This window comes from Gambusia affinis, linkage group LG20 (genome assembly GCF_019740435.1).
Source record: "Gambusia affinis linkage group LG20, SWU_Gaff_1.0, whole genome shotgun sequence".
NCBI classification, from domain to species: Eukaryota; Metazoa; Chordata; class Actinopteri; order Cyprinodontiformes; family Poeciliidae; genus Gambusia; species Gambusia affinis.
This window is the reverse complement of record NC_057887.1, coordinates 8,684,073-8,708,463: the sequence shown is the minus strand read 5'-3', so window position 1 is coordinate 8,708,463 and position 24,391 is coordinate 8,684,073. Positions and strand designations below refer to the sequence as shown.

General features: G+C 41.7%; 1 protein-coding gene across 9 annotated transcripts in view; it reads left to right on the top strand.

The window, feature by feature from the left end:
* Nucleotides 1-24,391, top strand: part of LOC122823151 (putative uncharacterized protein MYH16) — a 52,091-nt gene that overhangs the window by 23,568 nt on the left and 4,132 nt on the right. For all 9 annotated transcript variants that reach the window (XM_044102465.1, XM_044102469.1, XM_044102464.1 and 6 more), the window contains 12 exons: nt 2,642-2,732; nt 11,630-11,686; nt 17,375-17,461; nt 18,408-18,653; nt 18,744-18,861; nt 20,006-20,133; nt 20,206-20,402; nt 20,483-20,615; nt 21,893-22,109; nt 22,333-22,469; nt 22,557-22,660; nt 23,511-23,703. In XM_044102465.1, coding sequence (XP_043958400.1) covers nt 2,642-2,732; nt 11,630-11,686; nt 17,375-17,461; nt 18,408-18,653; nt 18,744-18,861; nt 20,006-20,133; nt 20,206-20,402; nt 20,483-20,615; nt 21,893-22,109; nt 22,333-22,469; nt 22,557-22,660; nt 23,511-23,703 — 1,708 coding nt within the window. The remainder of the gene's footprint in view (nt 1-2,641; nt 2,733-11,629; nt 11,687-17,374; nt 17,462-18,407; nt 18,654-18,743; nt 18,862-20,005; nt 20,134-20,205; nt 20,403-20,482; nt 20,616-21,892; nt 22,110-22,332; nt 22,470-22,556; nt 22,661-23,510; nt 23,704-24,391) is intronic.

Below are 24,391 nucleotides of genomic sequence, written 5' to 3'. Positions count from 1 at the left end.
AAAACAGCTGTGCTAGCATAACTTCCGTTTTAGCATAAAACTCTATAATGATTTTTGCATTTTGTTGACCGTTCTAGGAAACCATAAATATTAGCTAGTTAGCTACCCAAATACAAATGTCCTTTCCTGCCTCTGAGCTGCCTGCTTCTGGCCTTTGCAGTATTCTAGATAAGTTTTCTCTTGTCACATTTTACAAAAATGTTAGCAAAGTAACACAGAACATATTTTAACAACCTGACCCTCTGTAGGTAGCATTACAACCAAAGTAATAGTAAAATTAAGCAGAGTTGAAGCACCCAGCAGTCTGTCATCTTGAACTGTATCCCAACACCAGCTCTGTAATCCATGTATTGGAGTACAGGTTGTTCAGTAAATTAGAATAGTATTAAGTCCATTTGTTTCAGGAACTTTATCTCTAACTGAAACACATTATATTGATTACACAGATGGATGTTTTACATTTTTTATTTGTGCTGATTATGATGATTTTTACGCTTACAGACAAGACATTTAAAATTAGAATATTGCGTCACACCAGTAAAAAATTACAACAGAACCTAAGATCTCAGAAAAATAAAATCAGATTTTACTCAAAATGATAATAATAATAATAATAATAATAATAATAATAATAATAATAATAATAATAATAATAATAATAATACCCTTGAAAAAAGAAATATACAGACTGTAAAACATCCATTTTCAAAATGTACAAAATGCTAAGAAAAAAGAAATTGTGGTTTTGTCTATCTCGGAATTAATCCAATATGAACACATACTTAATAAAAAGAAAGTTTAATACCTGCCTAAAGGTTGTCAGGTGTAAAAATTGTGAACCTGAAAAATGAACCTCACCTGAACACATTTTCTAATTTACTGAATATGACTGTACAGCCTCCCAGGTTGGGTTAAATCAAACCATTTCTTTTGGATGCTTGCTTTGGTGTCGTTGTGTCTGCTTCTGTATGTATCTCAAAAATGTTTGGAAGACTGGATGCTGTCATTTCAGTAAGGAAATACAGCATAAAACAGCATAAAAAGCAAAGTAGAGAGCTTATCGCTACCGTAGCTTAGCGGTTGCCATTGAAATGCTTTTGACTCTTTTGATGCTCACCTTTCTGTCTTTTCTGAGTAGTTTTTATATAAGGTTCTCAGTCATGTTCAGTCCTTTAATTGTATTCCTATTTAATGACAGCAGAGAGGTTGGTTGAATAAGTACCTGCTTTGACCCGTTTCCTAAGCTACGATAGGATTTGTCTCTTTAATCTCTGTGGAATGCTTGATAATATGTAATTAGCCGTGAAAAGCTCAAAGACAGGTAAAAAAAAAAGAGAGAGAGAAAAATTCCAGTTAGTGTTCATATCTTAAACCCTGCCGCAATCATAAACATTTACAGAGCATTAAATCCAGCTCTTATATAAGCCACAACCATACATCATACAAAAATGCCAATATGAGGCTTAAGAGAGCCTGGGGAGGGTTACTTATAGGATCTACTCTGCATCGAGAGTCATTGTGTTTCGAGCGTCTTGCGCGGCGAGATTTGAACCGTTTGGAGCGTCAAGAGCGTCCGACGAAAAAGAACAACCGGAGCTGGCGTGTCTGACGCTCCCTCGACGCGCCTCCACTTTGACTTCGAACCTAAACCAGACGCGCGACACGCTAGGTGTAGAGCAAAATGTCAAGCGTTTCCATTCAAAGTGCAAATGCATCGAACTTGAAGCGTCGGACGCGTTTTTGACACGCGTAACGCTTTTGTTGTGAACGCACCATAACTCACTCGCGGGTTACCCTGCTGAGTAACTGGCGCGGCAGCAGTTTCAGGTTTTGTCACAATGCCTCATAACTACTTAAAATTAAACAACGGTGAAGCGGGAAAACTGTGGATAAAACAGGAAAAGGTCACACCATCAGTTCGGCTGAATTACAGATATTTAAAAGGAAAAACAAATCAATAATTATTCATATACAGTGATATAAAACGCTTATATCGTTATACGTTTTTCCAGCCGACTGAAAAATACAACCAGCGCTTCAATAGGACAATTCATATTACAGTAAGTTCATTTGTTTCAACGGCCTACTTCAAGTTTGAAACTAAATCCAGATAAGAATTTACGTTGGCGTGGCCCTTTCACAAGATGGGGTTGTCATTCTCCCTCCACTTCAGATTTATGCTCTATCTTGTGCTGGTTTCTTACATAAAACTCCCCAAAAACACCTTGTGGTTTGCAGTGGTAGCTTAGCAACGTCTCCACAGGCGAGGCATTCACCAAGATCCCAACATGTTGCTATCTGCCCTCCGTAGTGTGACAGCAGAGAGACGTATTTGCTGTACCTCGCAGCTACAATCAAAAGAAGAAAAGAGCCAGGTGTCGGGGGAAGAGTTAGACTACCCACCACCAACTCGGCTTGACCCCGTTCAGCATTAATAAAGACAATGAGTCGCCTTGTTTCTAGTCCTTCCTGGGATATGAGATCTGTCAATTCAGCTCGGCTCACGGTTCGGTGGAGCTTTATTGGATGCTGTTGCAATAAAAAAATGACACGTTGAGAAGCTCGTCAGTCACCGGTACGCTCCATCGTTTCTGCTTGACTGAAGGTTGTATTTTTTTGTGTGCTCTCCTTCTGTGTGAAGGAAGGACTTGGAGATCAGCAGCGCCAGCACCAAACTGGAAGCAGAGGAGGCCCTCAACATGGAGCTGCAGAGGAGGAGCAAGGAGCTGCAGGTCAGGAGTGATACGGGATTTACGTTACAGTTAGCAGCTGGAAAGATCACCAGGTCAAACACTGAGAATAGAAACACATTATGTGGATCGACTCCTTTCCTTCGTTAAAGATGGTGAGTTGTATGCTACACTGCAAAATATTTAAATCTAAATCTCACCAAATATTTGTCAAGTTTCTAGTGCGCCTGTCAAGCTCAAGGCCAAATCTGGCCCACTGTAGCTTTTTAAGTGGTCCTCCAAAATACCTTCCAGTTTTTCACAAATCTGCAGAACTCACACAAAGTCAACAACTTTCCACGTTTCTTTCTGATTTTACTGCAGGTTTTTCTCAAAATTGGTTAAAAACTTTCAGTTTAAGTGACCGCTGCCTCAGCCTTACTTGATGTTATGTTGTAGGCCAGTGTTCTCCAACCTTTTTATTACCACTGACCGGTCAAGACTTAGCAATTTTGCTGCAGCCTGGGGTGGGAGGGAGGAGAAACCATCAGAAAATGCTTCTGCATGTTGGTCTTCCCGCTGAAGTCTTTTTTTTTTTTTTTTTTGCCCCGATTTTCCCTTCACGAGAATCTTACAACGTCCTGCAGTGTGTGGTGTGTTGAATATGTCCGATTTAAAATCGGGCATATTCAACATTGTCTTGGCCCGATTATGGCAGCCTGTGGGGTTTTTCTCTGACCGGGAGGCAGAACGCAGCCTGTTGAATGTGACAGGTAGCCAATCAGAAAGCGCGGTGACTTAAGAACGTAGAGGAATCCCAAACAGCTGACATGGTGAACATCGGAGGTGATATGTGGAAATGTTTATTACTATATGTAAAGGTCATTTTTATATAGGTTTATTATACGTGGTTTTGTTTATTCAGTTAAAAATATTAACTCCGAAAAACCAAATCACTTTTGAGATGCCATTCTTGATCAAATGTAAATAAAAACAGATGTTTTTTTTTTTAAGTGATCCTCTGAAGTTGTATTGCTGTCCTTTAAAAGAGTCTTTAAAATAGAAAAAAAACCTTTATTCTTTTGTGTGAAACATGAGAAACAAGCTGTTTTTACTTTTTCTTGGAAATTAATGGATCACGTTTAAGCATAAAACTTGCAATATATGACCTTAGCAAAACATGGAGTGTTTTGTTATACATCCTTTTATAAAAACAGTTTTGGTTTTTGTAGGAAAACAAGCTGATTCTTAGCCCGCCCACCAAGTCTTGCTCAGATCTTGTTTTCATCAAGCCGTGTGTGATGTGTTTTTGTGAGCTGGGTTTTACAGTTTCACTGCCGGGCCCAAGCACAAGTTCTCAGCTCCTTACTAACTCGGTCGGCGCTGAGTAGAAGCTGACGACTCGGTGGACAGACGCATTCCTGGCTTTCAGCAGAGCCGCTGCCGTTTGCTTGGTGATTGGATCAATCGCTTTCCTTCTCCCAGACCGTCAGGATGCAGTTTGGAACCGCGGCCTGCAGGAATCCACCTGGACCTGCTACCTCCATCTGATGCTGTGACTGTGTACAGTTAGAAATGCGCTCTTGTTTTGACTTGGGTTCGTCAGTGTTGTTTATGAGGAAGCGAGGCGGTATAAAACGGACCCGGCTCTTGTTTCATTGCTTTGGCCAGCTGGCCAACAGATCAACTTAGATCCTGTCTGTTTCACAGGCCGGCGTTGTTGTCCGTTTTCTCCAAGCTGTTTCTGATAATAGTCTTAAATCACATGCAAAATGTTTTTATTATTATTATTTATTATCTATTGGAAGAGCTAACAGAGTTTTTGTGGGAGAGTTAAACTGAACGGACACAGTGAAGTAAATATCGCAACAAATCAAACATTGGATTTCGATCCGATGTTTCCTATGGAAAAAGCTGGGCAGTGAATGTTCATTGATGCGGACACATTTGTAGTATCTACTAGGACGTGACTGTGTACTTTGGCTGGACTAAATGCCGTTTCAAAAGTTTTTTCAGTCATTACATTGGAGATAAAAGGTTAAGGAGGGGAACCCAGATGTTCCTCTCATAAATGAGTACAGCTACAAGGAAGTAAAACAAATTTCACTCATGTCTAAAATTTTATTTTTCAGGTCGTGATCCATAGTAAATGGCTCATTATTTTTAAAATCATTGGCCAACTGGTCAACGTAAGCATTGTTTCTCTGACACAACCAAAAAATTCATAACCGCTGAGGGAATTTTATATTTATGTACCAGCTAATATCAGTACAGTAGCACAGCTATCTACTCCAGGAGGTCAGAAAAGTTGCCTTTTAAAAAACTCAAGCCAATGCTGTGTCAGGTCCTCCATATATTTACTGAATCATGCACTATGTGTTGCATTTAGTTCTTCGTCTCCTTCACCTGAAGACGAAGACAGAGAACTAAGAAAGTGCACAATGAAACTTTACCGTATTTTGAAACAAAAGATCGAGTATCTGTGCAAGCTAACATTTTGAGCATAACAAAAACACTCATTTTGACTCAGTCTATTGATTTCTCCCAGTGGCGCCCTTTTGTTTACGTAGTGAACATCCTTGTTGTTTCTCGGGATGTTGGGTTAGAATTGGCCAGTAATAAATATCACTTAGGGAAGGTCGAGTCTGCATGCCAGGAATGATTGCTCAAGTTGTTCTCACTTGGCAAAACCCAAAACTTTAAGCTAGATTTAGATGTGTGCTCTGAAGAATTTCATGATTAATCTTCATCTCATGTAATCAGCGCTGAAAGTTAGAATATGATTAATTACTTACTTACTTAAACTGAACTATCTAATAAATTACTTTGTGTTTTTTTCAGCCCAGAATAAGCTTGTCTTACTGCATCCTATTTTCTTGCTGTTAAGGGAGCGTCATTACGAGGAAAGACGCTTTCCATTTTACAAAATAAAATTCTTTCTTGTTTTTTGTTTTTACTTTGAGATTTGAAATTTTCTCCAAATTTTTCCCCTAAATTATGCCTCGTTTTCAATACAGATTTGGTCAAACTATCAAATTCTCTGACTTGAAAAGCCTCCAAGCCCGTCTTTGAGTCCAACCAAGCTCCAAGTCAGCACAAAAATCTATGGGATCAAAAAATCTAGATATGTAGAGCAAGAGAAGCTCGTTCAATTGATTTATCTAGGAAACAGAGAGTTGACTACAGAAAGAGGTTGTCGAGTGCATCATCTGTAGAAAGAGAACCCTCAGTGGGCCCCTCCATGAAGGTGTAAAAGTTATACAGTAACGCCGGGTCAGGCATAATTCCTATGAAGAAAACATCAGGAGGTTATCAACAAAAGGTTCTGTTCCACTTGGCTTTTGTAAGCACGCCTTTGCTCAGGATATCAGCAGCTTTACGGGTGATGAATGAACAGCCAGAGGATGCCAACGGAGGGCTTGTCTTTGCAGGCCCTCCATTAGCGACGCAGGTTAACGACAGAACTGTCCTTGGCGTAGCACAAGACTTTGATAAATATGTTAAGAAATCAGTGTAGCATCTTTTATTTGGATTACACTGCTTATTGTTTGGTGCAACCTTTTGTAAACTTCGTCCTGAGGCTTTCTTGGGGATCTTGGTGTGTCGTCCTGATAGCATCATGTCCGACAGCATGCATCTCTGTCACTGGCGTGTGTTTAGTCTATGTCTGTCGCTTACTTGTAGAGATAAGGATGTCTGGGTTTAGGTGTAGATGCAGGTGGACAGGTCAGTTAGTTGTCTCCTGATCTCCATCGTCTGCTATCCTTTGACGTAATGGTCGCGCAAATGCGTCTGTGGACTTGCCTGGATTCAAAACAGAATGCTTTGTCTGTCATGAAAAATGAAGCCGCCTCCTCATCCCATAATTCAAAGCAGTTGGCTTAAAGGGCGGCCCGCATGCTTCATTCCTCAACACAGACCCAGGCTCTTTAGTAGTTTTATTGCGTGGCCACAGAGCAGTTACCCTCAGCTTGAGTACTTTGGGGTCATCTGTGTCTAAAGAGATAAGAATCATTTTGGTTCTGCAGCAGATGTTTAGCTCGAGGTGTTCATACTGTGCCGCACAACAACAAAGCTTGGCATGAGTAAAAGTTTTTCATCCATTAGCCTTTTGGAGTGAAAGAAGTACCAGAAAGATGGTTATGTTTCCATAGCGCAAAATTCAGGGAACAATTGAGGCGCCTTTGTGATGCTAAATATTTTGAACTGAAGTTGAAGTTTTCTACTTTCAACTTTTGCAGTAGAAGTTTATGATTTAGGAGCCATTAGCTTGTGTTCATCTCAGGTTTAATGGCGTTATTTTCAGAGATGAGGAGCCTAGAAACTGAATGTTGTTTTGAGTTATTTTACTTTTCTTCCTGGGAACTGAGTGAAGATGTCTCTGATAACCCGATGGACAAGATGGTCAATACTACAAAAGCAACCTGGTTTCCTATGGACTAGGAAGCTTTACAACAATTCAAGGAACTGCGTGACCTGACCAGTTTGCCTGTTACTGGTCTAGACTTATCTACACAAACTCTATTACAAATATCTGCTCTGTTTTGAAATAAATCTGTTAATTCTTTTAAAGTTGGAGCTGATTGAGAGACCTTTTGGGGCTATTGATATTTAAATACATAAATTCTGTTGAGGTTTTTACAACGCTGCATAGATTTTAGCCTTTCTTTGTCAATGCTAAATAGACTGAGTTTTCATAAACATATATGTAGATTGGATGACAGATTGTGGAAGGAAGTGAAAACTGAACTCAACTTTTCAGATTGCAAGGCGACTGACCTTGAGCAACTTTTGTTAACAAGGGACCTGCTGGCCCATCCACCCATTGATATCATGGACAAACTCACTCTGCAAATATAAGATCTGCGATCATGTGGTGAAACTAAATATAAAGCTGTGCGTCATCAGCGTAAGCATGATTTAGAGATGGTGTAATTCACTATAAACTGAGTCTGAAAGGGATAAATGAGAGTGACTAGAGAATGGAGCCTTAAGAAAACTTATAAACAATGTTTGTTTGCTCGGGTTTATGAATGTCAAAAGACACAAAAAAGGGCGTGGCTTATGACTCCCAGCCTCCACCTTTGATGGATTTCCCCAGTGCCGAGGTTTCACCGCCCAAAGACACTCAGTGCTTTAAACACAAGCAAAGTTGTTGATTGTTCCTTGTCTGCGTCAGATTGTACTTATTCCACAGCTGGGTTGGAATTTCAATCACAAAAGTACTGGGTGATATTTCAAAAGTAGACTGCCACATGAGCCAGTTTGGTGTCCAACAATAACTTGTGCATTTGATATTTTGTTAAATAAATGGCACTATTTTAATGTTCCCCTTAATTTGTACCCATTTACTAAAAACACACCCAAAATATGCCTGAAAAGACGTTTTCCAGATGCATCTAGAGTGTATCCTCGATAGGCTTCATCTCAAGATTCAGCTGGCCTGTCGTTCATGAGCTTATTTTACGGGGCCTGTCGTGGCGTTCCAAGTCAAATTAATCGGAAAACATTTTTACTGTTCCAACCGTCCAGAGGCATTTTGAAGAACCAACTTGTAGGGTCTTGTGTCGCTATCAATGAGTTACGGTATTTTAACATGAGTATTTTACAACAGCACTGAGTCTGAAATGTTTTTTTTTCTTTCTTTCTGGTGAACAGTTAAAAATGTTCTGTTGAGAGTGGATCCTACAGGAAATAACAACCCACGCTGCTGTAGATCCCCTTTGACCCATGTGAGGAGACATCAACTCGGAGGCCACATCTGATTCCAGTTTATGGACAATTATTATCATTTCAAAGAAGAGCAGAAAAAATAAAGAAGAAGAAAAAAAAAAACAAGCTCATGCAAATTTGAAGATTGAACCCCGCAACCAAATCGGGGTTTTTTTGTTTGTTTTTTTTTACTTGATGATGTTATCTTCTCTACATTTCCGAGTGAGTGTGGAGGGATGTGAGCAATCATTTAGTCTGGAGCCAATTTTCTGTAAATCTCCACAGCAAATGCTGGTACGCTACACGTTTTCTACAATTGTTTCTGGACCACTCGATGTATTTTGAGGCAGCGGAAGGTGGGAATTTAATGAGAACCAGATATGTGAGGGGAACTGACAGGAAGACGGAGAGAGGCTGTGAGTGTATAAGGGGGTGTGGACAGTAACATGCCGGAGGGGATCAGCAGCAAGGTGTGTGTGTGTGCGTGTGTGTGCGTGTGCGCACATGTTTAGGACAGTCAGTCTCTCATTCAGTCAGTTGGACTGCTGCTGCCTCGCCATGGCTGTTCTCTCCACAGATGTCCTCCGCTGGCATGTAAGTCAAACATTTCTTTGAGTCTATGTAAACTCTAAGAGAGAAAATGATGAGTTATTATGCATGAGTAATTGCTGGCAACAAGAGATTTTTGCTGGATCAAAGGCAGCACGGGTCGCCCTGAATGGTTACTTTCGTCAGAGTCCGAGGCGTCCGGTGCTTTTGGAGGTTTTGTGCGGCGTGTTGCCGACAGGCGGCTTTCAGCGCCGTCAGTGAGCCGCAGGCGGCCCCCAGGCTACGCGCCATGTCAAACACAACTTCCTGACACCGAGACAACGATAGAAACCGAAGATAACGCCGAACATGACACAACACGGCAGGCTGCGGCCGTGCAAGGGAGGGGGGGCAATAAATTTTTATCAGCAGTAGAAAACACAGCTTTGGCAGGAGATGAGTGCAGCAGAAATGTGCTGTGAGTGATTTATGTTTGCGAAAGCATTTTGATTGTTTATGGTGGAGAGAGAGGGGGGAAGCATTTCAGGTTCACTTAGTTTGAAAGAATACCTCTGGGCTCGTTGAAGAGAGACTGAAAGTATTGATCAATTATAATTATTTTTTACCTTTGACTGTACGATACAGTTTTGTGTTGTAAGTAGCGTCGCAGTGTCTTCTGTGTTGAGTCGAAGTTACTAATTGTTACTTTGGTAACATTATACCTTATCATCATTGTTGAACCTTGACATTTTTGTACTTTATCATAATTAATGAAACATAATATCTTTATATTGTAGGTTTGTACATACAAGAACACCATTAAATTGATCAGCAAAGGATCTTTTGCACTTTGGGATCTTGGCATTGCCTTGACGCAATGGCTAGAAGGAACGGAAAGAACGGTGACCTTAGAGAAGCAACTGTTGCTACAAGTCAATCTGAGAAGGGTTATGAGGCCAGCTCTAAACAATTTGAAGTTTAATTTTTCTTAAAAGGGAAACATTGTTCACAAGTTGGAGACTCTTTTCCCAGGAATGGATGATCCAGTACTCACCCCAAGGACAGGCAATGTGCAATTGCAAGAATATCCAAGAGCTCCATGTTGGACTCTACAGGCCTCAGTGGTCACTTTAAATTTTAGTCAATCAATCAAATTTATTTGTATAGCACATTTCAGCAACAAGACGGTTCAAAGTGCTTTACTTTGTAAAAACACAAAACAGTCACTAATTAAGAAACCAGAAACAAGCATTACATTTTGTCCAGTCCCATCGTCCAAATCATCAATGTGCATCAAATATGTTGGCTAATGTTCCATTTATTACGATTCAAAAGCAACTCTGAACATGTGGGTCCTGATTTAAAGGACGTCAGTGTTCCAGCTGTTTTGCAGTTTTCTGGAAGATTGTCTGAGATTTGTGGTGCGTAGAAGTTAAATCTTCTCCATGTTTGGTTCTGGTTCTGGGAAGCATTGAACTAAACATTCAGCTTGGTGATTGGTAATATTTACTTTGGAACTGTATAAATGAATAAACAAGATGGTGGAAATAAGACTCTGGAAACAAACACCCATTTTCTTTCTCACATCAAATGCTGAATGGCTAAAATAATTGCTGTTAATTTGTAACTATGTAACTTTACAAACAGCACCCCATGGTGGTCAATACGGGTAATCACAATAAGCTAATTTGGTCTGATACAAACTAACCTTTGACATTCTTGACATGGCAGTCTCTCATACTCCTCTTTTATTATTTTTCATTTTCTTCTGCCTGACTCGTTGTCATGCAGAGCAGTGTGCTTTAATGCTAAGCTAATGTTAGCATGTCTTCTCTGTTTTTATATGACCTGTTGATATATTTCAATGCAGTTCTAGTTAATTCTGTGCAGACAAAAGCTACTATTATTTTAGGTGCCTTATTGGTTTTGATTGGTAGTGTGTTCAATGTTTACTCTCCATATTATTTGTCCATGGACAAAAATTATAAAATATTCTCATTTTAAAATTTTTTTGATAGCATTCTTTTCAGTGGATTTTGTTGTCTTTAATCACTTGAAAGTTTTGTAAATGAAACTGATGCCTGAGGGTTAAAAATCCATATATCAAAATCCCGAGCTGAACAATGTTCATTTTACTCACACATATACCTATTAAGAGTAAAATCAGAGAAAAATCAGAGTTGGGATTTCCTCAGGCGATCTCTGGTTGTGTTTTTTTTTGTTTTTTTTTACTCTTATCTGCTCTGTAATTAACCTTGACCTGCCGTGGCTCTGACTTTTAGCCAGGGTTGTAAAATGTAAATGAAAAAGGAAAAAAAAATCTTCAGTCAAATTCCTCAAATGTCAGACAAATGGCATCGGTGCTTTTCGGTCTCGCTGACCAAACGCAGCTCGGCCAGTCCAGGGTCATGCTGAAGATAATCACTGGTGGCTGCAGGACATTCTTTCTCTAAATTAGTACCTGAGGAAAAGACAAAAATAAATAAATAAAAGAAGCCAGAGGCGTGCCAGATCTCTGGAGAAAGCAAAGCGCTCGAGACGGGCCCAACCACACGGAAGTGCTGGCCTGAAATAGAGAAACTTTTGTTTTTTTTCTGCTGTTGTAATGACAAAGTCTGTAGTTGGAGCACGTTGTAATATTCTTGTCATATTCTACAGCTGAGTGAGAGCAGGATTTTGCTTCTCGCTCATGGAAATGATTCTCCTGTGTGTCTCTTTAGGCCCGCATCGAGGAGCTGGAGGAGGAGCTGGAAGCAGAACGGGCCATGAGAACGAAGGTAGAAGATTAAAAACTATCAGGGTCTCTGTTGCCGCTTTCTCCTCTATAAATGATACAAACGCAGATCGGCTGGAGAGGCGATGAGCCGAACGGCTCTGTGATCAGATTAACTCTGATCACGGCCATGAGGTGGACAACAGGTTGGTAGATGAGAGAATCTAGCTGCATATTCAACTAAAGAAGAGACCACTTCACTGAACCTCCTGGTTATCCCACCAAATATTGATTTCTGAACTCTTCCCGAGTTGAAACATTACTATTGCTGTTCCTAAATGAATATTTTTCATTTTCTGCTAATAAATACCACATATTTTTCCAGAGATGTGTTGTCAGTAGTTGATAGGATAAAATGTGTTCATTTTACTCACACATATACCTATAAAGAGTAAAATCAGAGAAACTGATCATTTTAAGTGTTTTTTTCCAGAGCTGAATATATAATATATAAATACGCAAATTGGAATTACAAACATAGATTTCATCAGTGGAAACAAGGCAATTTTGAAAAAAAGTTAGTAAAAAGTTTTTGAGCTCGGACAAAGTATTTTATTTTATTTTTTTTATGTCTGTATCGAAATCATTGTATGTCGTGAAACTACAATGGAAACACTTTTTTCACACCACCACCAGTCATGTGATCGACAACCGGATGTTGCCACTGACGGAAAAGTCAGAAGACAACAGGGAGTGGCAGGAGGAAGATGGAGCGCCGTGTCTTTTAAAGACTTATCGTGTGGAGAAATGTATTCACGTCAGATTTTAATCGTGGTTTCATATTCAGTGTCAACACCGCAATTGTAAAGTCGTGTGTGTTTTTATCAACATTAGTGGAAAAATCGCACGCGTTTGTAATGGAAACGCATTTCTACTGTAGGACAGAAGAGAAGGAAAAGCTTCAGCAGGTTCACTTGCTGCTGCTCCGCTCTGGTCATCCCAAACCATCTGCACCTGGGATAACAATCCGGTTTGGGTCAGACCTTGTGTTTCTGATCAGCACACAGGGGCGACCCGCGGAGCACAGACAGGCTTTTTCCTCTGTCTGATGTTTCCCATCACACACCACTGAATCCCCAAACCTCGGCCCTGCAGCCAAAATAAACACCGAGACCTTCTGCCTCTCCACCACAAAGAGTCCAACACTGTTAAGTGAAGCTTTCTGGAAAAAAAAAAAAAAACCACGTCTGCGTCATATGAAGCTTATCTACTGAGGAGCTTCAAGTGTTTGTTAGTTCAAACAAGTCCCCTCTTAAAGCCTGTGTGTGTTGAAGCCCTCATACAGTAGGTACTTCACCCGGAGTGTTGAACGGAGTGACAGTGGGCCCGAGGGCGTGCTGTCCACACCTCTCTCCACTCTGGGTGGTATTCTGTTAGCGGTGCTAGCCGGGAGCCCCTCCGGCCCCCGAAAAGCTGCCGAGCGGAGCCAGAGGCACGCGGAGGCTTGCAGGTCTTTATCTGTTCGGCAGCCCCCGTCTTCGGAGCGGCTCAATTACAACATACCTCGGCTGCAGACAGGCTCGCCTTTGTTGGGCTCTGCTCCTCGGGTCGCACTGGGCCTGATAACATCAGAACGACAGACAGAGCTCGTTTTTTCCAGTGGATTCTCTCCCAGGTGGAATGCCAGGCAGCCAGACACACACACACACACCCACACACACACACACACACGGTTTTTTACAGAGGCATATGCCCTAAGGATGCGCTGACACCAATCCTGTTTACTCCTGAACTCTGGTCCGCCTAAAAACCTCGGTATCAATTCGGTTGAGGTGAACTCGAATGCACATGTGGATTCTAGCAGACTGGAGACCGCTCCAAAAGCAGGAATTGGACAATAGAGCAGAGCATTCTGGGTAAATACAACCAAAACAAACAAGTCTGAAGGGCCCTGTTTGGTCAGACCAAGTCAAACTGTCAGCTGAAAATGGAACAATTGCTGCAACTTTGGTCCCCAAAAACCTACTGGACTGTGAGCTGTGAAAACATCCCAACCCTCATAGCTCACACTAACATATGAATCTGTGAGCAGCATTCAGCTAATGTTGTAAATACATTTATATCCAGCTTTATTTTATGGAAATACAGATCATAAATTGACGCAAAATCAAAAGATTCCTGCATAATTGCCACTCTATTGCAACTTTCCACAAAAAACGGTATTTAATCAACTGCTGACTCCCACCTGCAGGTGGCAGTATTTGTTTTACTTCTGCTGCACTAGCCATGTTTCCATCAAAGGTTTCTTTTAATGTAGATTTTGAGGAATTGCATTAGAAACAAAAAAAATTCAATGTAACTACCTCAGTTTCGCTTGCTTGAGATGGTGTTTGGATCTGTGCTTTGCGGGAGAAATGTCTGGGTCAGACGTGTGGTCCATTCTAGTTTTCAACTTCTACGTCTTGTTTGTTACCGACGAACATCCAAAGAAATTACACTTTTGCTGATTGACTCACCCCAAACCAGTACATGAAAATTAGTTTCCCGAGGTTCCTGGTCATTTAGAGCCCCCCGCCACGCGACTCTCCCACTCAGCTCCTGCAGACTAGCCAGCAGCAATTAGCAAACAACTGGTGGAAGTGTGCATCTAATAAGCTCGTTATAGCCGCCACTTCTCAGTGAAATGCTGGTAAAAATGTTGTTAAAGAGATAATAGAGGAGCCATGTTGTGATGACAAGGCGCAGTTTCAGAAAGAGCAGGAGTTTCTTAAAGAGACAGAGGCCCAATTTCATGGCATTAAATTACACAGTCAAATTTCTTTTAAGTCGTATTTGACATATATAACAACTGAAAGTTATGTAATTACTTGATATAAAATGGCACTATGCCTGGTAAACACATTTAAAATCGATTTCTGTTTATACAAAACAAAGATGTTAGGAAACAGCAGGAAAGGTATTAACTACTCATAACTTCCCGGCAGAACCCCACTTAGGGAAGAAAACATACTCTGCCTACTCCTGCTAGACTTTAAGCTGTGCTCGGAATTTGTTTTGTTTCTTTTTTAATGTAGCTTAGCCTAGCGAGGCTTATGCTGTTTTAAATCAGAAAGATGTAAAGGAACGGAACTCCACGCTCTTGTGCAAACGGAGGGATGACTCTGTCATCTGCAGCAGCAGGGCGCTCTCTGGGGGGTCCTTCCAGTTCATGAATGGAGGGAGCGGGGTTGGGTGGTGTTGACTCAGCCAGCGGAGTGGCGGTCCAGGCTGATGAGTGAGCCCAGTGTTCGGCATTAGAGGAGGGGGCGGGGCTTCACAAGACAGGTGGACGTTATTTTTTTCGGGGGCGGGGCTTCACAGGACAGGTGGACGTTATTTTTTCGGGGGCGGTGTTTGTAACGAAGGCCTCCGGTGTGAGGCATCTGTTTTCTGTTGCCCTGCCTGAGGTGTGCAGGCAGCTGCGGCTTATTGTTGCGGTCCGGGGGGCCTGAGACTCACGGTGAACTTGTCTCAACATCTACGCCTGCCTTTAAACCAGTTGTAAGAAAAAAAAAAACGGGGGGTGGAGGGTGCTGTAAAAAATAACAAGTACGTCTGCTTTGCTCATGAAGAGAGAGTTTCACCTCAACGTGACGCGTGTGGTGCTTTAGAGTAAAAAAAAAAAAAAGCCTTACATTTTTAATTTTATAATTCTTGCAGCATGAACTTCAAAATGTCAGAGTATTATCTTTCCTTGTTATTAGTGTTGCTTTATTTGGCGTTCACCTCATTGGAATCATTCAGTCAAAAGGTCTTGTTGTTATTTCAATCAATCAATCTATCAGTCAAATTTTACTTGTATAGCACATTTCAGCAGCAAGGCATTTCAAAGTGCTTTACATCAAATCAAACACAGAAACACAATGCAGCAAAGAATCAACAATCAAAACACAACAATAAGTCAAGATCCTAAACAGGTTGGTTTTTAGTCGAGTTTGCATCCATGAAAGATTTACCTGCTACACTCCTACTGTGATATATGCAACGAAATAGTGTTTCAGCTGTTTTACAGTTTTCTGGAAGTTTGTTCCAGATTTGTGGTGCATAGATGCTGAATGCTGCTTCTCCTCGTTTGGTTCTGGTTCTGGGGAGAACCAGAACCAAAATACCTGAGAGGTTCTGGAGGGTTGATACAGCAACAGCAGATCTTTAGTGTATTGTGTTGCTAAACCATTCAGTGATTTATAAACTAACAACAGTATTTTACAGTATTTGGTATTTTTGTGGCTGAAACTAAAGAAACGCGTGCTAATAAGGTTGATCATGAAATGTAATAATTTTAAGGTTGTGGACAGAATTTTATAAGGTTGCCATGTCTCCAACAATTAAAACAATAACAAAACTCCTATAGCATTTTAATACATGCCAAAGTGAGATAATACGGTCACAGTCCGTAAATCAGAATATGCTTCCAGTGAGGCTCATTTGTCAGATTCAAAGAACCTTTTGAAAATAAAGTTTCTTCAGCAGGTATTAAAATGTTTTGATCAGTCAGACGTGATACATTTATCTAAAATGTAGTGTTTTCATTAGCTGTAAGTGCAAATAGAGCCTTGAAAACAGTCTGATGTGTTTTATTTCAATAAATGAATTTTTCAGTAATACTCAAATTTATTGAATGCAACTCTACACTTCCTGCTGTACTTTTGTTATTTCCAACAAAACAAAAAAAGTATCAAAAAGGTTAGCTTAACGGTGTGTTCAGGTTGTAGGCAGTTTTTTCCGTTTTCTCTGTAGCGCCTAATGACTAAGGTCAGATTTGTTCACAATTTTACTCAATTTTATTTGTTCTTAGTTTATGTGTTCTGGATATTTAAAATGTCTTCCAGGTCCAGCAATTAAATGTTAGGAATCAGTTTATTGGTCTTAGAATGGATGTACTTACTACTACACCGTACTGCTTTATTTCTAAAGTATTTAAAATGCAACATATCAACTGAACTGCTGTACAAACATTTAAAGCTGTAGGTGGACAAGGCCAGGAAGTTAACAGAAAACAATAAGACAACTATAAGAGCTTGCATTTTATGCCATTTTCACGCTGTTAGCCAACAACAGTCTGAGGGCGACGATATTATCGCTTACCGCAATAATTTTAACAATTAATCGCCCAATGATGTTTGTTATCGTCACAGACCCACTCGGCCTTTTCAAGTAAAAGACATTTTGAAATCTTCAGCATCACCTTGTGCTGGAGTTGTATGTATAAAACCGTTTCACATAAACGATTAAATCCCCAAACATTTCAAACCCGGCACCCTTTAGTCCTAGATTCTGACTAACAAGGATCTGTCATGTGCTGTTCATTACCGCAGCGCCACCATGTGGATGAAATATCAGTGATTTGGGTTTAGTGGACCTGCTAAGTTTGCTGAGGAAGTGTGTGATCACACGAAGAAGCTGGTCTAAGAGAACAACGGCTCTTTGCTCAAGAATGTTAACGAAGAACATCAGCAGCAAAACAACAAAGAGTATCAGTTAGCCTCAACAGGAAACAGGAGCTCCACGCCTGCCACTCTACTGACCTCTGACCTGAGAGCCGTCAGTCGTGCTGGACCCCTGCAGGTTAAAGGTCCCACCCCGTCAGGTGGTGACTGACTCAGATTTACTTTGTGGCTGCTCTGAATTCCTGAAGATGTTTCTTTTCCCTCTGTTGGTTAAAATGTGCGCTCATCATGCTGAAGATGCTTTCTGACTGGAGTGCGTTTGGCAGGCGGAGAAGCAGAGAGCCGACCTCACCAGGGAGCTCGATGAACTCACCGACCGGCTGGAGGAGGCAGGAGGCGTCACGGCTTCACAGGTTGGCCAGAGCAGGGCCCTCTGGAAATAAAAAGTTTCTATTAACACGGCAAACGTCCTGCATGCATTCTGTATTTTGTTGGGATTTGATGAGGAAAAACCGACACGCAAAGCGGCACACGCCCTCGGCGTCTAAGGTGTTTGATTTATGCCTGGTTTCATCTGACACACCAAAATGAGATAATTTGCAACCATTTTCCATCTGAACTGTAAAAACAATGAGACTTTTGATAAATCGAGCTGGTCTGTGAAGGCCTCAAAGGTGTTTTAGCGAACAGCAAACAAATCCTTTGTGGAGACGTTTAAACAGTCTCCACAAAAATTTAATATTAAATTCATGCATTTTAAAATAAGACCTTAAACGTCTTAGATTCATTTAAAATGTATATTGGCACTAAATACACTAATTGCAGGTCTTAAAATTTGTTGTGGCAGGGCGATTTAATCTCATTTTCTGGTCTCAGGACTTTTCTGTCAGGCAGAAGGTTTGAGGCTACCGATAAGTAGCTGTCAATATATGCTAGCTAGCCAGCGTGCATCATGGATGAATCCAAATTTATTCCCAGTTGGCTGGGCGAAGCTCATTATTGCTATCCACTCATTTCTGTTGCCAACACATGCTAGGCTAGGTGCAATCTGTGTAGAAAAGCTTTTAAGCTAGGCCCAAAACCACTTCACCTCGCAGCAGGACACCAACCAAATTTTTATTTATTTATGTATTTATTTTGAGAGGGTATTTATGTATTTATTTTGAGAGGGTAGTTGTAATTCAGTCTGTAGAAGTATATCCCAAAAGTGTTTTTAATACCAAAAAATAAATAAATTTGAAATTCCAATAAAATGCACTGAGGTTTGTGGCTGTACCAAAATATATTTTTTTTAAAAAACACACCTCAGTTTGGGACGATTAGAGGCAAACTTTCACGACGAGTTTGTGTCACAAACAGATGGAGGCGAACAAGAAGCGGGAGGCCGAACTCCAGCGTCTGAGAAGAGAGCTGGACGAGTCGTCGCTCCAGTCCGAGGCGCTGGCCGCGTCCCTGAGGAAGCGGCACGGCGAGGCCGTGGCGGAGCTGAGCGAGCAGTGCGAGGCTCTACAGCGGACCAGAGCCAAGCTGGAGAAGGACAAACAGAACCTGAGGATGGAGGTGGACGACCTGGCCGCGTCGGTGGACAGCCTGCAGAAAGCCAAGGTCGGGAAGTCAGCAAGGAGTGCCTGGTTGGTGGGGTTTGAAGCAGGCGGGCGACTTTGCTGCTTTGGTCTCACGCGGCTGCGTTCGCAGATGTCGTCAGACGGCCAGGTGAAGAAGCTGGAGGAGCAGCTGTCCGAGGCCAACAGGAGAGGAGACGAGCTGCAGAGGACGCTGTCTGAGCTCAGTGTGGCCAAGAACAGACTGTCAGGTACACCGACTGCAAGTTAGAGTCAGTCCCAGTCAGTAAATCCAGTCACCGGTGAGAGTAAAGGCCTTATTCGAAGTTCCCCTCAAAATTCATGGAGCAGTTAGCCGATCTTTACAGGGTAACAGCAGCAGCTGTCAACAAGTACCAACTCAAAGAACCTGGGCTGCAACTAACAATTATTTTAGTTCTGACAATTATCGATTTATCAGATAATAAAATTGGCACATTCTGCAGATTTTTCAGTTAACCATTTCAGCCTTTTTATTACAAATCAATTATTAAATGCAAACAGCCAAATAATTGGATTGCTTTTATAGATAAGAAAACAAACATTGTATTTTGACGATTATTCCAGTAATTTATCGATTGCTCTGGCGATTAATCAATTAACTGGGTAAAAAAAAAATAAAACGTTGTATTGCAAAGATTTTTCTAGTAATCTGTTGATTATTCAGATGATTAATTGGTTAATTTTGAAAAAATAAAATAAAATTGAAAACATTGTATTGCAATCAATTAGTCTAGTTATCTATCAATTATTCTGACAATTAAACGGTTAACTGGATTAAATAAACTATGATACATGAAAATAGCCATAAAACTGGACGAAATAAGAAAACAAACTTTGCATCATATTCCAGTAATCGATGATTCTATCCTTCTGACGAATAATTGGATAGAAAAATTGGCAAAAGCTGCACATTTATTTAATCACACAAGTCTTCTTTATGCAATATTAGAAATATATTCATGGATGCAAATACCCACATATTCAATTCCTTTTTAAAATAAGAAAACAAATGGAAAATGTACATATTTCTGCACAGTTTTGTCTTCGTTACTGTTCTGACTGGGATGTTCTTCTTGAATAGCCTGAATACTCCAGTTAATGATTAATCGGTTACTAAACTAGTTGACGATTATTTCCACAATCCATTTCCAGGCCTACAACAACTACAAAAGTTTTAAGTACTGGAAGATAATGTCCATTGATTTAGTTCTAAACACAAACTCAGATCCGGGTGTTTGGACACTCTTGGACCTTCTTCACAGTTAGATCATCTCACTGTATTCTTGTTTTTTGCGTCCAGGCTGAACCAACCTTGCTTAGTCGTCAATAATCATCTCTTCTGCTTCCCGCCAGCCGATAACGTCGACGTGAGCCGACAAATGGAGGAGGCGGAGAGCAGGGCGAGCCAGCTGACCCGCTCCAAGACTCTGCTCCAGTCGCAGCTGGAGGAGCTGAAGAAGCAGCTGGACGAGGAGGTCAAGGTCCGTGTCTCAGAAAACGCCCGGACGCATTGGGAGCAAACGTCCAATGACCATCCGCGTCTCTGTCGCCAGTCTAAGCAGGCGGTCGGCGGCAGCCTGAGCTCGGCGCGGCAGGAGTGCGAGACTCTGAGGGAGCAGCTGGAGGAGGAGCAGGAGAGCAAGCAGGAGATGCAGCGCCTCGTCTCCAAGCTCAACGGCGAGCTGACGCACTGGAGGACGAAGCACGAGGCCGACGCCATCCAGCACGCCGACGAGCTGGACGAGACCAAGTGTGTGGTGCCGCCATCGGCTAGCACTCTGCGTGGCTTCTGTGACGTACGACCCAACAGTAACGTGGGATTTATCGCAGGAAGAAGCTCGCAGCCAGGCTTCAGGAGGCCGAGGAAGTGGTGGAGGCCACCCAGGCGAAATGCTCCTCTCTAGAAAAAACTAAGCAGAGGCTGCAGGGAGAGGTGGAGGAACTCTGCATGGACCTGGAGAAGGTAAAAAAAGAGGTCCAGTATACACAGAACCACCCTTCAGTTAAAATGTAACATTTCTACTGCGTTCCAGCCGCTTGTTTACCAAGTCTCTGGCTGCGTCTCCGCTACAAATGTGCCCAAAACTTTGTCCGCCAATGTGTTGTTTCCATTAATTAAGAAATCAAAATAAAAACACCCATGAGTAAGTTTGTTTACACCACAAGTCATTAAAAACATGATGCGTCATCATCCTCCTACCACTTCCTGTTGTCTTCTTTGTCGTTTCCGCATGTGGTAACATCGGTTGTGAATCGCATGACCACCGTGATGCGAAAAAAAGTGTTTCCATAGCAGTTTTACAAAATGCAGTAGGCTAATTTCAGTTCGGCCAAAAACAAAAAAACAACAGCCTCATCCTAGTGGCAAAAGGTTTTAACGAAAAGTGTGCTTTTTCGAAGTTGTCGTGTTTCTTTTTGTAGTTCCAATTTGCGCAATCATATGGTTGGTGGAGACGCAGCTTCAAGTCTCAGACTGACACTTTTCTATTACAGTCCTTCAGAAGCACAAAGCACTCCAGAGGAGTGAAAGTCCGATGCCAGAGAAGTGAGCTAGCGATATTTCAGAAGAGAAAAGGTCGAACGACAGACTTTAGTTTCGTCCAACCAGGTGTGGTCCTGGAGAATCTCTAACAATGACAGGCTCCTCCAGTCGTGTTGTGCTCTGATTTTGTTTGTCCAAATGGATCTCATCCTGGAGAAACGGCCTGTTTTTCGCCAATCCAAACGATTGTGGCTCTTGAGAAATCCTTCCTTTGGAAACGTCTATTTCGGTCCAATACTCTCCCTGCAACCCTGGTGTCCTTGAAAAGGTTCGAGTGCGCAGTGTGTCTCCAGAGTGGACTTTAGCCCTTAGTGGACTCTTTGTGCCCTTGACCCACAATTTGGACTAATCTGCCTTATCCAAGTGGACTGAGGTGAAGTGTATTACCCACAATTCATTGCTTCGTGTGAAGTTTAGAGTTAAAAGACGGAAATAGCCGTGTCTGTTTTCAAATACAAATATTGAAATCATTTTTTGTTTCACTCGACCGTACATGAGTGAACACTATCAAATGTTGCTTTGTATCCAAGAAATCATAACAAAACACAACACAGCCGACCCAAGGCGTCTCGGCTGTGCCGTGTAAACGTGGAAGTCTTTCCAAAATCAGTTTCCAGGCAGTGTTCTCGTGTGAACTTAGCCGAAGGTTGTAGCAGCAAATCTTTTCAGTGCAGTCACAGCATTCCACCCAACCTCAGGCCAGCAGCTGCGGTCAGGCGCTGGACAAGAAGCAGCGTGTGCTGGAGAAGCAGCTCGGCGACTGGAAGCAGAAGTGTGAGGAGCTGGTGGCCGAGGTGGAGGGCTGCCAGAAGGAGAGCAGGCAGCACGCCGCCGAGCTCTTTAAGGTCAAGACGGCTCACGAAGAGTGTCTGGAGCAGCTGGAGGCTGTTCGCAGGGAGAACAAGGCCTTCCAGGGTAAGAATGACACGCATTAATGTTAATGTATGGCCAATATTTTCATCATAGGACTTGGATTTACTATCTACCGTGCAGTTTGAAGCAGAATCAGTTGCAATGCACACGTCTTACATCCAGAATATCAGATGCTCACAAAGCTTGAATCCAGCAGGAAACTTAAGGTCATTGTGACGACATCTGAGTTTTTTTTTTGTTTGTTTCATGTTTGTTCATTGCACAGAGGAGATAGCTGACCTAACAGACCAGCTGTCAGATGGAGGTAAGAGTGTCCATGAGCTCCAGAAATCCAAGAAGAAGATTGAGATGGAGAAAGAAGAGCTGCAGGCCTCGCTTGAGGAATCGGAGGCAGCTTTGGAGGTCTGGCACGACATCTGAAATGACATTTTTGAAGCAAAATGTGTGATTGTTGTGGTAAACCGTCCCCCCCCCCTTTGTCTTCTCCAGGTGGAGGAGACCAAGGTGTTGAGGCTTCAGCTGGAGTTGTCCCAGGCTAAAGGTGACTTGGAACGTCGACTGCAGGAGAAGGAGGAGGAGGCTGAAGTGGCAAGGTGAGTTTCTCCTCCTTGTCAACTTCAAGAATCTATGCAGAGAATGACGCCTGAATGAGGGTGTCCACACGTCCTTAAAAGGTCTTACATTCATAATCTAAAAAAGAGGCCTTGGATTCATTTAAAAATGCGTGCTGTCTTTAAATATGTTAATCATAGGTTTTATATATTCATTGAATCCCGTACATCCTTGTACATATTGTGTTTTCTTTATTTGCTGCGAGACTTTTCTGTCAGGCAAAGGTTTGAGTCATCATCCCGTTCTATGACTCGAGGCGTTTGAGAAAACCACCTGCTAATTTACACTTGCAACCTAGCGAGAGTAAATTAGTTAGCTAGCTAGTTTGTTTTGTCAAAAGTAAATGCAAAATTTCCCCCCATTTGGCAGGACAATGTTGAGTTTGACACTGGCTCACTTTCGTTACCAACCCTTGCTAAGCTAGGAGCATTTCGATGGGAAAAAACCTTTAAGCTAGGCTCTATGCAGGGTGGAGAGTCATGTTCAATGTGAAATTCTCACAAATTCGCTGCTCAGAGGCTCAAACAGACCACAGAAATAATTTATTTTTTAATGTGGTTGATTGTAACACATAAGGGTCCTCCCAATATCTCTTACATTTATAGTTTTTTGGTTTAAAGTTTGATTCAAGGTGGCATTAAAAATGTTCTGAAGTTTGACTCGAACTGTGTCTGATTATTATTATTATTCTGTATTAATATTTAATGCTGCGGGCCAATAACGTCAGTGTGCGACCTCTAGAGGTAAGCCAGAGGCCGTTTCTACTTTCTGAACGAGCAGTACTGCCCGTTTTGAGCTGAACCCCGGAAAAAACGACGCTCGTCTTCTCAGGAAAAGCCACCAGAGGGCGCTGGAGTCCCTGCAGGCCAGTCTGGACGTGGAGGTGAAGGGCAGAACAGAGGCGCTGAAGCTGAGGAAGAAACTGGAGGCGGACATAAACGAGCTGGAGGTGCAAGTGGACCTGCTCACCAAGAGCAACGCGGAGCTCAACAAGAACAGCAAGAAGATGCAGCAGCAGATCAAGGTCCGCTCACTCCTTCTTTCTTTTTCTTTCTTTCTTTCTTTCTTTCTTTCTTTCTTTCTTTCTTTCTTTCTTTCTTTCTTTCTTTCTTTCTTTCTTTCTTTCTTTCTTTCCTTCTTTTTAATGTCTTATAAACTGGTCGATTATCGAGCCACAAAAAAACGTCTTTGTTTTCGACGTGGGTTTTACGTGATGGAACAACACAAAGTAATGCGCAGCTGTGAAATTAAGGAATATTGATTAGTTGTTTTCAAGATTTTTGACTAACTCAAAAAGCTGTCCACCTAAACTGATCGACTGGGCAAAAAATGAAAAAAAAAACAACAAACAAAAAAAACAAGAAGATTTTGGATATTCAGCACTGATATAGGATATTCTGTTTTTCTTTTTCTTCCGATATTCACAATTTTCTGAGGAATAGAACAAATTCAGTCGCTCCATTGCATAGCGTCGGTGTATTTACGTCCATCCATTCCAAAGTAGTTGCTGGTTCCTCCTTTAACCATTTTTTTTGTTATGACTTTTTTGCCAGCTACCTGTAGTATTTGTAACAGTTATCTATCCTGTGTCTTCAGTCCGGTTAGGATACGGTGAAGTTCTCCATCTGTAGCCCGGTGATCAGTTTAGTGGTCTTAACCACTTCTCTCCAGTAGGGGGAGACATTAAATAATGGAAACATTCCCTGCATGTT